Source organism: Halichoerus grypus, chromosome 13, assembly GCF_964656455.1.
Source record: "Halichoerus grypus chromosome 13, mHalGry1.hap1.1, whole genome shotgun sequence".
Taxonomy (NCBI): Eukaryota; Metazoa; Chordata; class Mammalia; order Carnivora; family Phocidae; genus Halichoerus; species Halichoerus grypus.
The window spans coordinates 39,727,062-39,745,595 of NC_135724.1; the positions used below are offsets into that span (position 1 = coordinate 39,727,062).

Consider the following 18,534-nt stretch of genomic DNA (forward strand, 5'->3'; position numbering starts at 1 on the left):
ATTCCTTTCCTGCCAAAGGTTATAATTTTATATTTGCTATTTTTGATCCCCTTGTCTAAGAAAAATTGTTTATAAATGAACACAAATTTTATTTGTACTGCTACCACTTTCCTATTTACCATTCACGTATTAGCTAATTGATAAGGTCAAAATGTATCATAGTAGAACAGACCATACTGCCTGCCTTTTTAGCTAAAAATTGATATTTAGTTATGGTAACTTTAAGTTAAATATCATAGCAAAACTAGTAATAGGAACTTTTTTTTTTAAGATTTTATTTATTTATTTGACAGAGAGAGACAGCGAGAGAAGGAACACAAGCAGGGGGAGTGGGAGAGGGAGAAACAGGCTTCCCGCAGAGCAGGGAGCCTGATGCGGGGCTCGATCCCAGGACCCCGGGATCACAACCTGAGCCGAAGGCAGACGCTTAACGACTGAGCCACCTAGGCGCCCCTAGGACTTTTTTTTTTTAAGAGGGGGAGCGTGCATGCATGTGCAAGTGAAGGGGGGGAAGAGGAGAGGGAGACGGAGAGAGAGCATCTTAAATAGACTCCACACTGAGCACAGAGCTTGATCTCACAACCCTGAGATCATGACCTGAGCCAAAATCAAGAGTTAGACACTTAACCGACTGAACCACCCAGGTGCCCCAGTAATAGGAATTCTTAAGGAAATATTGGTTTTTTTTTTTTTGTAGTTTAATCTGTCATAACTACCTTAACTAACTGAAGGCTAAGTAGATCACTCCTTCTTGATGAAAATCTTTGTAAAAAGTATTAATCCACATCAAAGACTATGAGACATGATTTAATGGATTATTGAACATCACATGGTAACTTCGGGTGATCATTTTGAATGTTCTCACCAGATCTGTAGAAATTATGTGTTTTGTTTGATGTATATTGATTTAATATTTCTTGCAGAATTAAGTTAGAACATAACTTAGAATTTGGGGGCATATTTTTTTCTTCTACGATTTTTTCTTAGTACCCTTTTATTAATGTATTGATATATAATATATATAATTTGTGTATAGTAAATATGTGTTTCTGTACAATATAGCATTCTACCATATATTCAATACGTATTTGCTTTTTTGTATAATAGAAGCATATGTATATTCATTATGTATATTAGTTAAATTATAAAGTAGCTAAAACACGCTTCAGAACTGTAGTATATTTTGTCACATGGATATAATATATTTTCATTCAGCTTATTCATTAAATTTTGGAACAAATACTACTGGACACCAAGGATAGAAATGCATTCTGAAACAGATACAGTTTATATTATCATGGAACCTATAGTCTGTCGGGTTAAAGGTTTTAATCATTCTCCCAATTTTTAGATAATTATTTGGTTTTTTCTATTTAAAAAAATGTTGCAGAGAAATACATTTATTCATTCTAAAAGTGGATTGGCATTAATGGTTTTTCCCCCCAATTTCTGAAAGTTTCATTTATTTCTAGTTAAATTTTTATTGAAACTTAGTCTATAAGAGGACATAGTAGTGTAACGAAGGCCAAAACCCCTTAATTTAGTCTTCATTCCTAGTCTAAATTCCTTAGCACCATTGTGTATTATTTGCGTTATTAACTAAAAGCATAGATGTCAACAACAGAATGGCTTTTAAAAGTGAAATAAAAAGTCCTAGAAAATTGACGGTAATATAGATCTAAGAAATGGTCTTTTGTGCCTTTTGTATGGTATAGGATATAGAGTGTGTAAGTAGCTAAAATATATATGGTGCAAGTTGTGAGCTCTGCTATCATGCTAGTAATTAGAAAGAGATGTACTTTACCTTATCTCTCTCTATATGGTCCTATCATCAGTCTGTTTACTCATTGAGGGATAAGGAAGAACAGGGAGGAGGTGGTAGCGGAATCTTAAACTAGGTACACCTGGTAGTTGTATATACCATAACTCAATGTGTTTATCAGGTCTTCTTGAAAAATCTTATTTAAATACTGAATGACAGACTTTGGTATTTGACTAGAGAATTTAAAAACTAAAAGCATATAAATATATTTTTCAAGTCTGCATTAATCCATGAAATTTATACATGTGCATACATAAAAAGCTCCAGCAAACTTCAGTCCAATTTGTAGGCTTCCAAATGCTTAATAATAAGTATATTTCTCCTTTTGAAGTAGTATAAATAATGTCTTTTTCTTTAGGAAATGGCAGCAGTGTCCGCTTTTCTTCAGCCAGGAGCACCTAGGCCATACCCTGCGCATTACATGGATACAGCAATCCAGACATATAGGGATATCTGCAAGTAGGTGACTAGAATGTTTATGTTCTATCCATTTAGAGGTAAATTTAACACTTATATTGTTATTAGGTATAAATGGTTCTTTGTTTTTCATGCTTTAAATTTAAACAAGCTCCCGAATCAAGTTAATATACTCAGAGACAAGATGAGGTGATTTTTTAAAACTAGTGTTTTATTACGTCCTTTCTCTTCCTATTTTGTTTGGATTTGTGGTTAGGAATTTGTTATATGTAATGTTGAGGTTATATGTTACAGTGAGGGTGATTTTATTGTGGGGACATTTCTAACCTGAACTACTCTTAAGCCAGGGGTTAGCCATTTTGAACTTTTCTTGTTAAATAGGCAGAACACAAAGAGTTAAATAATAGTCCAGGGAAGAAAATGAGAAGTGTTTTGTACACATAATGAGCTCTGTCAGAACTCCATAGGAGTTAGAACTTGCCACCTGTGAGGAGACTAAACTGATCCAGAAAGTGGTCAGAGAGGTTTCATAGGATTTTTGAGGAATGGATCTGAAAGAAAGGTGGTTGGGATTTGACAGCCATGAAGACATTTCAGGAATTGTGATTGGCAGAAATATTGTTTTGGATGCGTCATCACTGGTGAAAGGGAATAGGGTCCTGGCTAGGTTAGAGGATGTATATGAAAAGGTGTTTTGAAAGGTATTGGTGTGGGGAGCCTTCATTCTCATTTATCATTGTTATTGTTAAGCTGTAGTTAAAATTTATGTAGTTGCAAATGGAGAGTTCTTGAATATTCTGTAGAGGCTTGACATAATAAAAGTTATTTTTCAGAAAGATTGATCTGACTGTTCTATGTAGAATGGATGGGTTGGAAGACAGATATAGAGGTAATTCCGTCTCTTATAATATTATTTAAGGAGTAGTGATAGTAGTAAAGCAGTGCGTTTACAACACAGCACTAATAATCATTAGCATTTTTTTGTGTGCCCGGCATTTGCCACTATGCCAAAATAATTTACACACTCATTGAATCTTCATAACAAATCTATGAAATGGTGGGTACTATTACTATCTTCATTTACAGATGAGAAGAATGAAACTTAAAGAGTTTAACTTGCCTTGGGGCCACAGCTAATAAGTGGTGGAGCCAGTTTTGGATCCCACCTCTTAAACTTTACAATCTATTCTAGAATGTATTTAGAGATTCTGGCAGCAGATACAGCCCTCTGTGAGAACACATAGTTACTGTGATGTAACAAGGTATTACTGTAGTGCTAATTATATTTTTCTTGTTTTTTTTCTTTAGGAATATGGTATTGGCTGAGAGATGTGTATTGCTTAGTGCTGAAATCTTAAAAAGCCAAAGCAAATATTCAGAGGCTGCAGCTCTTCTAATACGGTTGACTAGTGAGGTACTGAAAATGTGTAGTATTTATTTACTTCAGTAACGTTTCATAAATTTTAAAAAATGTTTCTTTTTTTTGAGAGGGTGTGCAAAACATGAAAGTAGAGGGAAATTTCTTTTTGAGAGTTTACAATATGGCTACTTATTTGTGAATTAATTTTAAATGTATTTTTAAAATATTTTATGAATTTATTTTATTTCTATATTTTAAGTCTACATTATTATTAATTACCAACATGTATTGTACATCTTTTATGAATTAGATTTTGACTTATGCATAGCAATATTGATTTATTTAGGTTCTTTTTTTGTTTTTTAATTTTTTACTTTGAGTATAGTTGACATACTACATGTTACATTAGTTTCAAACGTACAACATAGTGATTCAACTTCTCTATACTTTAGGTTCTGCTCACTATAGGTGTAGTTACTATCTGTCGCATACAACAGTATTACAGTATCATTGAGTATATTCCTTATGCTGCCTTTTATTCCTGTGACTTATTCATTCCATAACTGGAAACCTGTATCTCCCACTCCCCTTCACTTGTTTTGCCCATTTCCTTATTCCCTTCCCTCTGGCAACCTTCAGTTTGTTCTCTGTATTTATAGGTCTGATTCTGCTTTTTTTTAATTCATTTGTTTTTAAGTTTCCACATATGAATGAAGTCATATGGTCTTTGTCTTTCTCAGTCTGATTTGTTTCACTTAGTATAATACCCTCTAGGACCATCTATATGTTGTTGCAAATGGCAAGAGTTCATTCTTTTTTACGGCTGTGAATGTTATATTGTATATATATAAACCACATCTTTCTTATCCATTTGTCTATCAGTGGACACTTGGGTTGCTTCCATATTTTGGCTATTGTAAATAATGCTGCGATAAACATAAGGGTCCATACAGTTCTTTGAATCAGTGGTTTCATTTTCTTTGGGTAAAAACCCACTAGTGGAGTTATTGGATCATATGATATTTACTATTTTTAGTTTTTTAGAGGAACTTCCATACTGTTTTCCACAGTGGCCATAACAATTTGCATTCCCAGCAGGGCATGAGGGTTCCTTTCTCTCCACATCCTCGCCAATATTTGTTATTTCTTTTCTTTTTTCTTTTAGCCATTCTGACAGGTGTAAGGTGATATCTCATTGTGGTTTTGATTTGCATTTCCCTGATGATGAGTAATGTTGAGCGTCTTTTCATGAGTTTGTTGGCCATCTGTATGTCTTCTTTGGAAAGATGTCTATTCAGGTCCACTTCCCACTTTTTAATGGGATTGTTTATGTTTTGGTGTTGAGTTGTTAAGTTCTTTATATATTTTGGATATTAATCCCTTATTGAGTATATCATTTGCAAGTATCTTCTCCCAATCAGTAGGTTGCCTTTTTTGTTTTGATGGTTTCTTTTCACTATGCAAAAGCTTTTTATTTTGATGTAGTCCCAATAGTTTATTTTTGCTTTTGTTTCCCTTGCCTTAGGAGAAATATCTAGAAAAATGTTGCTACGGTCAATGTCAGAGAAATTACTGCATTATCTTCTAGGATTTTTATGACATCAGGTCTCACATTTAGGTCTTTAATCTATCTTGAGCTTATTTTTGTGTATGGTGTAAGAAAGTGATCCAGTTTCATTCTTTTCCATATAGTTGTCCAGTTTTCCCAGCACCATTTATTGAAGAGATTTTCCCCTGTTGTATATTCTTGCCTCCTTTGTCATAGATGGATTGATCATATAAGGATGAATTTATTTTTGGACTGTCTACTCTGTTCCATTGGTCAAAGTGATTCATTTTTATGCCAGTACCAGGCTGTTTTGATTTTTAGAGCTTTGTAGTGTGTCTTATAATCTGGAATTCTGATATCTCTAGCTTTGTTCTTTTTTCTCAAGGTTGCTTTGGGGTCTTTTGTGGTTCCATACAAATTTTAGTATTAATTTGTCCTATTTCTGTGAAAAATGCAGTTGGTGTTTTGGTGGGGATTGTATTGAATCTGTAGATTGCTTTGGAAGTATGGTAATTTTAATAATAGTAATTCTTCCAGTACATGATCATGGAATATCTTTCCATTTATTTGTGTCATCTTCAATTTCTTTTTTTTTCAATCTTTTTTTATTATTATGTTAAATACCATACATTACATCATTAGTTTTTGATGTAGTGTTCCATGATTCATTGTTTGTGTATAACACCCAGTACTCCATGCAGAACGTGCCTTCTTTAATACCCATCACCAGGCTAACCCATCCCCCACCCCCTTCCCCTCTAGAACCCTCAGTTTGTTTCTCAGAGCCCATAGTCTCTCATGGTTGGTCTCCCCCTCTGATATCCCCCCCTTCATTCTTCCCCTCCTGCTATCTTCTTCTTTTTCTTCTTTTTTTAACATATAATGTGTTATTTGTTTCAGACCTACAGGTCTGTGATTCAACAGTCTTACACAATTCACAGCGCTTACCATAGCACCCAATGTCTATCACCCAGCCTCCCACCCCGCACCACTCCAGCAACCATCAGTTTGTTTCCTGAGATTAAGAATTCCTCATATCAGTGAGGTTGTATGATACATGTCTTTCTCTGATTGACTTATTTCGCTCAGCATAATACCCTCCAGTTCTATCCACGTCGTTGCAAATGGCAAGATTTCATTCCTTTTGATGGCTGCATAATATTCCATTGTATATATATGTATGTATGTGTGTATATATATATATATATACACACACACACCACATCTTCTTTATCCATTCATCTGTCGATGGACATCTTGGCTCTTTCCACAGTTTGGCTATTGTGGACATTGCTGCTATAAACATCAGGGTGCGCATACGTACCCCTTCGGATCACTACATTTGTATCTTTGGGGTAAATACCCAGTAGTGCAATTGCTGGATCGTATAGTAGCTCTATTTTCAACTTTTTGAGGAACCTCCATACTGTTTTCCAGAGTGGCTGCACCAGCTTGCATTCCCACCAACAGTGTAGGAGTGTTCCCCTTTCTCCGCATCCTCTCCAACATCTGTCGTTTCCTGACTTGTTAATTTTAGCCATTCTGACTGGTGTGAGGTGATATCTCATTGAGGTTTTGATTTGGATTTCCCTGATGCTGAGCGATGTTGAGCACTTTTTCATGTGTGTGTTGGTCATTTGGATGTCTTCTTTGGAAAAATGTCTGTTCATGTCTTCTGCCCATTTCTTGATTGGATCATTTGTTCTTTGGGTGTTGAGTTTAAGAAGTTCTTTATAGATTTTGGATACTAGCCCTTTATCTGATATGTCATTTGCAAATATCTTCTCCCATTCTGTCAGTTGTCTTTTGGTTTTGTTGACTGTTTCTTTTGCTGTGCAAAAGCTTTTTATCTTGATGAAGTCCCAATAGTTCATTTTTGCCCTTGCTTCCCTTGCCTTTGGCGATGTTTCTAGGAAGAAGTGGCTGTGGCTGAGGTCAAAGAGGTTGCTTCCTGTGTTCTCCTTTAGGATTTTGATGGACTCCTGTCTCACATTTAGGTCTTTCAACCATTTGGAGTCTATTTTTGTGTGTGGCGTAAGGAAATGGTCCAGTTTCATTCTTCTGCATGTGGCTGTCCAATTTTCCCAACACCATTTGTTGAAGAGACTGTCTTTTTTCCATCGGACATTCTTTCCTGCTTTGTCGAAGACCATAGAGTTGAGGGTCCATTTCTGGGCTCTCTATTCTGTTCCATTGATCTATGTGTCTGTTTTTGTGCCAGTACCATACTGTCTTGATGATTACAGCTTTGTAATAGAGCTGGAAGTCCGGAATTGTGATGCCGCCAGCTTTGCTTTTCTTTTTCAACATTCCTCTGGCTATTTGGGGTCTTTTCTGGTTCCATACAAATTTTAGGATTATTTGTTCCATTTCTTTGAAAAAAGTGGATGGTATTTTGATGGGGATTGCATTGAATGTGTAGATTGCTCTAGGTAGCATTGACATCTTCACAATATTTGTTCTTCCAATCCATGAGCATGGAACGTTTTTCCATTTCTTTGTGTCTTCCTCAATTTCTTTCATGAGTATTTTATAGTTTTCTGAGTACAGATCCTTTGCCTCTTTGGTTAGATTTATTCCTAGGTATCTTATGGTTTTGGGTGCAGTTGTAAATGGGATCGACTCCTTAATTTCTCTTTCTTCTGTCTTGTTGTTGGTGTATAGGAATGCCACTGATTTCTGTGCATTGATTTTATATCCTGCCACTTTACTGAATTCCTGTATGAGTTCTAGCAGTTTTCGGGTGGAGTCTTTGGGGTTTTCCACATAAAGTATCATATCATCTGCAAAGAGTGAGAGTTTGACTTCTTCCTTGCCGATTTGGATGTCTTTTATTTCTTTTTGTTGTCTGATTGCTGTGGCTAGGATCATCTTCAATTTCTTTTATCAGCGTTTTATAGTTTTCAGAGTACAGCTCTGTCACCTCCTTGGTTAAGTTTATTCCTAGGTATTTTATTCTTTTTGGTGCAGTTGTAAATGGAATTACTTTCTTACGCATAACAATATTTAAAGCAACATGCATGCGCATCATTCTAATATAAAATTGATACTTAAAATGAGTAATTACTGAGGAATTTTTAATCTTAGTTTCACTAGTATGAACTTGTAAAAACATTGTCTTAAGCATTCAAAATAATCTATATTATGAATATTTCAGAAAAGGAGAAAGCAATCCATTTATATAGTTGCTATTGAAAGTTTAAAGTAGGTATTATTTTTATTATTTTGCATCACTAATAGGTATGTAATGTATTACCTTTCTACCCCATCTCCAAACTGGCCAACAGTATTTGCATATTTGCCTTAATCTCAAAGAATAAACATCTCATGTCAGCATGCCAGGCATCTGCTGCAGGTGGCTTAAGGTCAGATGTTTCTGACCATGTAAGTTCAAAGGTCTGTAGTTAAGGGGAAGGGTTGTATGCTAGGGCTCAATTTCAAAGCTACTTTTACAGCATCTGACTTACTCTCTTCCTACTTTGAATCTGATTGGTAATAAAAGCATCTAATAAAATTTGATAGGTAATACATTAATATTAAACAAGGGTAAAAGAGTGTGTTTTTTAAAGATTTATTTATTTTAGCGAGAGAGCACGGGGGAGGGGCAGAGAGAGTGAGGGAGGGAGAGAATCTCAAGCAGACTCTCCACTGAGCATGGAGCCTGACATGGGGCCTGATCTCACAACCCTAAGATCATGACCTGAGCTGAAATCAAAAGTCAGACCCTTAACTGACTGAGCCACCCAGGTGCCCCAAAGACTGTGTGTAGATGGAAAGTTCCAGAAGAGCCACCGGCGCTGCCACCTCCTCTTCCTCCTCCTCCTCCTCCATCATCATCATCTTCTTTTTCCTCCTCCTCCTTTTTAAAATTTAAATTCAAGTTAACATATAATGTAGTGTTGGTTTCAGGAGTAGAATTTAGAGATTCATTACTTACATACAACACCCAGTGCTCATCCCAACAAGTGCCCTCCTTAATGCCCATCACCCATTTAGCCCATCCCCCCCACCCACCGCCCCTCCAGCAACCCTCAGTTTGTTCTGTGTAGTTGAGTCTCTTACGGTTTGCCTCCCTCTCTGTTTTTATCTTATTTTTTCTTCCCTTCCCCTGTGTTCATATGTTTTGTTTCTTAAGTTTCACATATGAGTGAAATCATATATTTGTCTTTCTCTGACTGACTTACTTCGTTTAGCATAACACACTCTAGTTTCATCCATGTTTCTGCAAATGGCAAGATTTCATTCTTTTTTGATGGCTGAGTAATATTCCATTGTGTGTGTGTGTGTGTGTGTGTGTGTGTGTGTGTGTGTGTGTGTGTGTGTACACAGCAGATATTATTAAGTTGCATTGACTCCGGGCTTGTAAAGAATGGTAATGATTTTTTTTTTATATGTATGGCTAAAGACAGAATTTTTAGATGAATGCTCAAGAACAGAAGAACGAAATCAAACCCTTCCTTTGTTTGCCTTTTAAATGTTACTACACCCTATGGTTTTAATCCTTGGATCACTATACTTTTTACTGTACACATTTTTTGGGTGATCAGTTCTTAGTGATGATTTTCACTCTTAAATCTGACTGACTTCTCTTTGAGCTTTAGATTTGTAACGCCAGCTGCCTTTTAGACTTACCTACTTGGGTGCTTCCAAAGCAACTTAACAACATATCTATACTAAAGTCATAAACTTGCTTACCTTATTGCTCATGATTTAAAATTACGTTATAACCAGCTAGTTCCTCATCTACTCAAGGCAGAAATGGGATGTTACAGGAAACTGCCTGTAGTCTCCTATCCTATCAGTAATCCATTTTTTAAATTTTTTTTTTTTTTAAGATTTTATTTATTTATTTGACAGAGAGAGACACAGCGAGAGAGGGAACACAAGCAGGGGGAGTGGGAGAGGGAGAAGCAGGCTTCCTGCAGAGCAGGGAGCCCGATGCGGGGCTTGATCCCAGGACCCTGGGATCATGACCCGAGCCGAAGGCAGACACTTAATGACTGAGCCACCCAGGCGCCCCTTTTTTTAAATTTCTTAAACATAATTTACTTCCCTCCCCCCCTTTAAATCCCTCTTCCTGCTGTCCTGGTTCATGTCCGTAATGTCCTTCTCGACTGTGGCCCTTTTCCTCTTTGTTCCCTTGTCTACTAGTCCTTATATCAGTCATGTCCTTCAGATAGTCATCTGCAATACCCCAGGTTATCCTAAGTGTCTCTATCCTCCCCTCTCATATAATGCTGTAAGACCTGACTTGTCATATTATATTAGAAATTATATTTAAGTTCTTGAGGGTAGGGAATTGTGTTGTCTTCTACATATTTATCTTCCGTGCCTGACTCTAGCCTTGGCACCTGGTATATAATTTACATATGTTTGCTGAATTGAACATTAATTATTCTAAAAAGGTTTCTGTAAGATATAACTAATTAGGTTAAGGGATGATATTAACAATGTCGAATAATTGATATTGCATGGACACTGGCCAATATGAACAGTTGCTAGACATAAACTATTTAGTAGAACTGAATATAGATTCTTGAGTGTTGATGTTTTGTATTGTCATAAATAATCTTAACTTGGGTTTGAATATGTTGCTGTTTTTCAGTCCAGGTGAATGTAAAGGGAATTTATGGTTTTAGGAGCTTGAATAAAAATTATTTGGACCAAATTCTTCTGTCTGCATTACAACCTTGTTATTTTCTGTCATTATTCTTTCTTCCTTTCCAAGTTTGTTTTCACCTTTTCAAACCTGGATGATTTGTTTTGTCATCAAATTTGAAGAAATTTATCATAGTCATTGTTTTGGGGTGAGAGGTGGGATGAGTGGTGGGACCTTTCCCCAGAAATTGTCATTCCCAGTGGTTTTTTTCTGCTATACCTTTCAGATATTTCTTTGAAAGCAAAGACTACTAGGCATAGTGTGCATAAAGTTATGTTAAATTTTAAGTACTAATTGTATTTATTGTGTGCATTCTGTTAATTAAAAAGGCTTATAATACGTGAAAAGTGCACTTGTCTTGAGGATAGGGAACAACAGAGTTATGTACTCTTCACATGAGTGAGTTAGGTTTCCTAGATTTTTGCTAGCACTGTTTTGGAAAAGACAGCTGTGAGGCCTGGGTGGAAAGAGTTGGACTTTGGCTTTATTTTTTGGACTGCAAATTTATGGGCAAGTGGATTTTATTCTTGTTATGGATTCTCAGGATGACAGAGCAAAGCCAGGTAATGATAAAACATGCCACAGTTACCACCACATAGGACGGTATGTCTGAGTTTGGTGCTTAAGATGTGATGCTTTTTCCCTACTGTGTCTGTGTTTCTGTGCTGAACATTTATTCTGGTCTTAATAGCCCCTTTGTCTGTTACTGCATTTAAACACAGTAAGTCAGGGTTTTTACCATCAGGGATAGTAGTAACAGTTTTTACCAGTTTCTCCACCTTGGGAGAAACTGTTCCTGTGGTAAACTGATCAGCTCATAGCACCTTTCCTACTAACCTCAGTTACACAAGGAAAAAATCTGAAAGCCGTACTTGAGATTTGATTTATTTAAGTCTGTGCAACCAGTGCCCACATCCATTGTGTTTTTATGGAAGCGTTTATTGAATCCTCTACCTCAGATGATTCCCCCCCCCCCAATATTTATCCTCATATTTTAAGTTAATGTTGCAGTTTTTATTTTTTATTTTTTATTTTTTTTAAGATTTTATTTATTTATTTGAGAGAGAGAATGAGAGACAGCACAAGAGGGAAGAGGGTCAGAGGGAGAAGCAGACTCCCTGCTGAGCAGGGAGCCCGATGTGGGACTCGATCCCGGGACTCCAGGATCATGACCCGAGCCGAAGGCAGTCGCTTAACCAACTGAGCCACCCAGGCGCCCAATGTTGCAGTTTTTAAAATTATCTCTTGGGTTATGGGCAAAGTTCATAGGCTGGAATTCCTGTTGAAATAGTATCACAGATTTTTTTTTTCTTAGTTCCTTGTAGAGCATATGTAATACTTGTCATATTGTAGGTGTGAACCACCACTAAGATAAAACTTTATTCTTCAACTCATTAAAAGCCTCTGCTTTCTAGATAAAAACTATCACCTTGTGAAATTCTTTCATTTTTCTTCCATCAACACTGAGGGCAGTTGTCATTTTTCTTCAGGACTATTTTTTGGTTTAAAGTAATCTACTTTCTACTTTAGGTGTCACTTTAAGAGACAGGGACTACAGAAGAACAAAGTTGCAGTGAGTCATGGGAGTAGGGCATTCAGTTCAGCAGATCAGTTCTTTCTCAGACAACTGCCATACTGGATGCAAGAGCGAAAAATACATGCCATGGACCTCCTGGTCTCTCCTAAATTGGTCAGCCCTTGAGTATTAAATTTGACAATGCTGAGGGTTTACGGTGCTGGTCTCAATTGGATTGTACATTAGAATCATTTACACACCCTCAAAGTTATCTAGGGCATGTTCCTTATCTTAATTTGAATGTCCAGGATTGCTGCCCTTCAAGGTTTCTAGCTTAATGAAACCTCACAGGCAATTAAAAAAATATGTATTTATGCTGTATGTCTGTATGTGACTGCATGTGTTTGTGTGTACATACTAGGAATAAGTTTATAGCACTTAAAGACTGTGAAATACTATTGAAAAGCCTAAATAAAATTCTGAAATGGAAGAAGTAATTAGAGGGAATTGCCTGTTCCAGATATTAAGATGTATTATAAAGCTACAGAAATTGACACTGTTTACAGTGATAAGAAAGAGTAATGGAGTAGAATGAGAATTTAAATATAACATATGATTAGGTGTCATTTAAAATTAGTAGGGAATGTTAGGTTATTCACTAAATGGTATTGTGACATCTAGCTGTTTGGGGTTGGATTCCTATCTTACTCGCTATGTGATGATAATAGTTTGATTAAGTTATAATATGAAAAAAACATATATAGCAGAATATATAGGAAAGGATTTTTTTTTAAATCTAGGAATAACATCCTTTCTTAGTTTGACGCAATATCTTGAAGCCATAGAGGCAAAAGTTAGTATGCTTGACTACTAAAGAATAAACTCTTTCATGTCAAAACTGGGAAATACTACTTGCAAATGTATGACAAAGGCCTAATATTGATTAAGTGTACAAAGGGCTCTTACAAACCACATAATCACAAAAACCCATTCACAAAAGAGTATAAATGAACAATTCACAGAAAAAATACAAAGACCCTTAAACATATGAAAAGATTACCAGCCTTACTATTAAATGTATGTTGAGGAGCAAAGTGTCTTTTTTTTTATTAAAGAGGTAAAAATTTTTTAAAATAATTTTTGGCTGAATAGAGTGGAAAACCTACACTCTAATTCTCTGTTGATGAGATTATATGTTGGTACTACTTTTTTTTGTAGCAGTTTGGCTCTGTCGATTAGAATTTGAACTATATACGTAGCTTTCATTAACTCAGTGGTTCTACTTCCAGAAATGTGTCTAATAAAAATACATAATTACTCAAAAATGGTTTTATAAATATGTTTATCAAAGCACTTTTTTGTAGTAACAAAAGTAATAAAAGTATGAAGCAATATTAGTCAATTGGAGACTGTATTAATAAATTGTGGTATATTTATATAATAGAATACAATGTAGCTTTAAAAGAAATAAGAGATGTAGATGTCTTAGAAGGATGTCCATGATACTATATTAAGTCCAAAAAATGAGATAAAGAATATTTTGTATAATACCATTTATGTATGAAAAAGTATGTGTATTTTTAGAAAACTGTATATATTTAACATAAAAGCACAGATATAGAGAGGAAGAAATGACAGATAACAACACCAACCTGGTAACTGTAGTTACCTATGGCAAGTCGGATGAGGCATGGAATGGGGAAGAAAAATGTTCACTTTTTTTTTTGAAACATTTATTCTTTAAGGAAAAAAAAAAGTATTTTTTAAAGAAGAAAACATTTTCCTAAAAATTAAAAATGCACTCCCTAGCTCCCCTAAGTAATTCTTATGTAAACCTTTGGATAAGAACTGTGTGTCAATTGTACATTCCTGATTTTCCCACTTACTAGCTTTTGGATCTTACTTGGACAGAAACATTTGATCATTAGTTTTTGTCACAAGGGGGTTTGAAATAGGTAATAATATCTACCATTTACTGAATGCTTTCTAGATTGTTTCCTCAGATCTGTTTCCACTCTAATTTTGTAATTGCTGCAGAGATAGTTATAATAATCAATGATCTATGAGCACTTTTTTGATGTAACTATAATTTGTTGACATTATTGCATTTAAAGTAAATGTTTTCTGTTTTCAACTCTCCCTGGGGAAAATAATGGCAGCAGAACACATGGAAGGGCATGGTAAGTTCAGCTTGAGAATAGCTGAAAACGTAGAGAAAGTTTTGGTGAAAATGTTGTTGATACTTGATCAGCATCCTTCACTACTTTCTCTGTTATTTGTAAAGTGATGATGGCTCTTTCATTTGAAAGGTTATCCTTATGGGTGAGGATGTAAATGTGGTATGTGGTTTTTGTAGATACTGATGTAGGAGTCCATTGAAGTGGAAACTAATTTGAGTTGTACCATTTACTAATAATGCTAATAGCCGGTGATAATCTTTGAAGGGGAAACCTTCTAAACTTTTTAATGAAAAGCAGTCATTTTGGTATTTTTGAATTAAGCAAAAATTGAGAATTGCTTTTAGATACAGTAAACTTAATAGAGGATAAAGCAGTAGATTAGATTATTTCATAATTACACACATTCTCTTTTATCTTTCCTTTTTTTCTTGGATAAATGGAAATATGCTATTGGATATCTCAGATCAATTTCCTGAAGAAATTAGATTAGTGTGAGTCTGTTGTTTTCTGTGCTCTCCTTTCTGGTTTATCTGTAATCAGTATACCTGTATTAAATTCTCAGGTTATATACTTTTTTTTTTTTTTGCCATTTAAAAAGGGATTGCATTTCTTCAGAGATTTATTACATGCTGCATATCATAACCAGACATTTGGCTTTATGAAAAGCGAAAGAAAATATTTCATAGTAGGGAATTTTTGAAGGATTTTGAGAAAAATTTGTGCTTATTCGAAGAAAGAATCGTCAAGATTGGATTGCCCCTTGATCTCTGCCCTCAGATACTCTTACATTAAACAGTGAATATGCTATAGATTATTTTTAGAGAGTAAATTTTTTTTTGAAAGTAAATGTTGAACTGTTATCTTTTTACTTTTAATTTTGTGAAACTAACCTTATTTTCTTTTAAACATTCAATAGGATTCTGATCTTCGAAGTGCACTTCTTTTGGAACAGGCGGCACATTGCTTTATAAACATGAAGAGTCCCATGGTTAGAAAATACGCGTTTCACATGATATTGGCAGGCCATCGGTTTAGTAAAGCCGGGCAGGTGAGTGCATTTTCTTAAAAAAAAAAAAAATTTTGTAATAATTTAATTTTTGTTATAATTCTGTTATTTTATAAATGTATGTCATTTGTATGGCATTTCTCCAGCCCCAGTTGCCCCTTGTAGTATTAGTTGGAGGGAGAATTGCTAGAGGCAGAGTGGTAGCAGAACTAAGTGGTGGTTTACTATAAATATAGATAAGTGTGGTTTGAAGAATCATCTCTGTATTCCTGGGACTATACAAGGAGCTTAGCATGTACCCATAAAACCATGGTCTTATTTCTTAAAGAGCTTTTTATATGGTAGGGGAATATGAGGACTTAAAAAAATTTGGTTAATAATAAATTTTTATGAACATACTTATATTTTTCAGTCTGTGCTAACCAAACATGTCAGTGTTTTAAATTGTATGTTATTACAAAGGTGCAAAGAAACAAGTGTTCAAAAATTACTCTCAATTTCATGTAAAAATGCCATGGTTTGTTTTTTTTTTTAGTATTTTTTTTTTTATTTATTTGACAGAGGGGGACATAGCGAGAGAAGGAACACAAGCAGGGGGAGTGGGAGAGGGAGAAGCAGGCTTCCCGCAGAGCAGGGAGCCCGATGCAGGGCTGGATCCCAGGACCCTGGTCATGACCTGAGCTGAAGGCAGACGCTTAACGACTGAGCCACCCTAGTGCCCCCAAAATGCCATGATTTTTAGAAGACAAGTATTTCAAGATTGGGTTCCTCCCTCTATTTTTGGAAACTGGCAAGTTAGAAAATAGGTGAACTTACTTTATATTAGATGTAAAACTATAAAAATATTTATAAAATTATATATCTTTTTATAATAATTGATACACTCCATCAACTAGAATTTCTCAGGTTCTAAAGTGGAACAAAATTTTAAACTATCATTTTTCACCTCCTTCCATAGTAAATGCAAATGCATCTGAAACATGTTATCCCATTGTTTATTGCCCTTTAAAAGTGTTTTATTTAGAAATTAACAAAACGTAATAAGCATGTGGTTCCCTTTGCTTGGGAGGAAAATTAAATACCCCATTAGGAATGGTCCATTGTCTCTTATTAAAAGTAAGTAATCTTTTTCCACATCTTTGTCCACTTTTGTGAATAGTTTCATTTATGAACATGATGATGTCACTGGAACTGGAAATAGCTGCTCATATTTCATCTTCTGAAATTATAGGGCATGTTGCTTCTAGGAAATGCATGCAAATTAAAAATGCTACATTTGTAGTAAGTTGACATACATTTACTATTTGGCTTATTAATCATCTTTTTCTTTTTAATAAGATTTTATTTATTCATTTGAGAGACAGAGCACAAGCAGGGGGAGAGGCAGAGGAAGAGGGAGAAGCAGGCTCCCTGCTGAGCTGGGAGCCGGACACGGGGCTCAATCCCAGGACTTGGAGATCATGACCCAAGCCAAAGGCAGACACTTAACCATCTGAGCCACCCAGGCGCCCTCTTATTAATCATCTTTAACTGTAGTTATCGCGTGGTGTTAATGATTCCAGGGTACCCAGTTTTGTATTTTGTGACCACTCTATATATACCCTGCATCCAGAAAATCTCTTTCTCAGACAGTATGTAGAAACTGAAAGTATAACTAGAAATGCTTTTCTATTGAAAAAACAAATACATGTCCTATTGTAGCTGGTCAAGAATAGTATCTTCCTTGGAAGGTGGGACATAGAACACAAATAGTTGTGACTGAGGGCAAGTTGTTTCTGAGACACACCAACTTTTCATGACATTTCCATTAAAATGTGTGTTGTTGGCAGGGATGAGAGGATGCTAGAAAAGATCATATGTGTATATAGAAAGGCCATTTCTCAGTCCTTTCTGACTGAGAGCTCGTGCTGAATCGCTTATCTTGTCCCCAGCATTTTTAATAGTTCCTTTTTTTTACCATTAGTTTTCCATTAAGAATTATCAACAAGTAAAAGGCATTTAAAAAAAAGAACTGGCGGGGGCGCCTGGGTGGCTCAGTCGTTAAGCGTCTGCCTTCGGCTCAGGTCATGATCCCAGGGTCCTGGGATCGAGCCCCGCATCGGGCTCCCCGCTCTGTGGGAAGCCTGCTTCTCCCTCTCCCACTCCCCCTGCTTGTGTTCCCTCTCTCGCTGTGTCTCTCTCTGTCAAATAAATAAAATCTTTAAAAAAAAAAAAGAACTGGCATTACCAAAGATTAAAATTAGTAAAAAATTTTAAGAAAGTGCTAGAGAAGGGTGTGTTTGTGTCCAGTATACCCCGGGACAGTGTTTCAATTTTTACTTTAAAAGGCAGATTTTATTTTTTTTATTTATTTTTATTTTTTTAAAGATTTTATTTATTTGAGAGAGAGAAAATGAGATAGAGAGAGCATGAGAGAGGGGAGAAGCAGACTCCCCCCTGAGCAGGGAGCCTGATGTGGGACTTGATCCCGGGACTCCAGGATCACGACCTTAGCCGAAGGCAGTTGCTCAACCAACTGAGCCACCCAGGCGCCCTTAAAAGGCAGATTTTAAATCCTTGTTACCTTTTAAATCTCTTTAGATGCTTTTCCAAGAAATCCTAAAAAATGCACTTGAACTCAACATTTTGACATATTAAGTTGTTTCTTTGTATCTTAGTTTTTTTTTTTTTTTAAGATTTTATTTATTTATTTGACAGAGACACAGCGAGAGAGGGAACACAAGCAGGGGTAGCGGGAGCGGGAGAGGGAGAAGCAGGCTTCCTGCGGAGCAGGGAGCCTGATGCGGGGCTCGATCATGACCCGAGCCGAAGGCAGATGCTCAACGACTGAGCCACCCAGGCGCCCGTGTATCTTAGTTTTTAAGACTCAGTGTTTGTGTTCCTTTTTACTAAATGCAATATGGAGATTGGGGGTGTTTTTTCAAGAAACATCACTTAAAAATTATTTTGAAACAATCTCAAACTTATAAAGAACTTACAAGTACAGTTCAGAAACTTGACCTGAGTGATTTGATAGTTGTCTACC

General features: G+C 35.9%; 1 protein-coding gene across 5 annotated transcripts in view; it reads left to right on the plus strand.

Annotated features, from left to right (window-relative positions):
* Positions 1–18,534, plus strand: part of TRAPPC8 (trafficking protein particle complex subunit 8) — an 82,906-nt gene that overhangs the window by 23,900 nt on the left and 40,472 nt on the right. For 2 of the 5 annotated variants that reach the window (XM_078060467.1, XM_036096688.2), the window contains exons 10-13: positions 2,181–2,281; positions 3,548–3,653; positions 14,483–14,503; positions 15,420–15,551. In XM_078060467.1, the coding sequence (XP_077916593.1) occupies positions 2,181–2,281; positions 3,548–3,653; positions 14,483–14,503; positions 15,420–15,551 (360 nt within the window). The remainder of the gene's footprint in view (positions 1–2,180; positions 2,282–3,547; positions 3,654–14,482; positions 14,504–15,419; positions 15,552–18,534) is intronic. The other 3 variants (XM_078060469.1, XM_036096690.2, XM_078060468.1) reach the window with 2 other exon arrangements.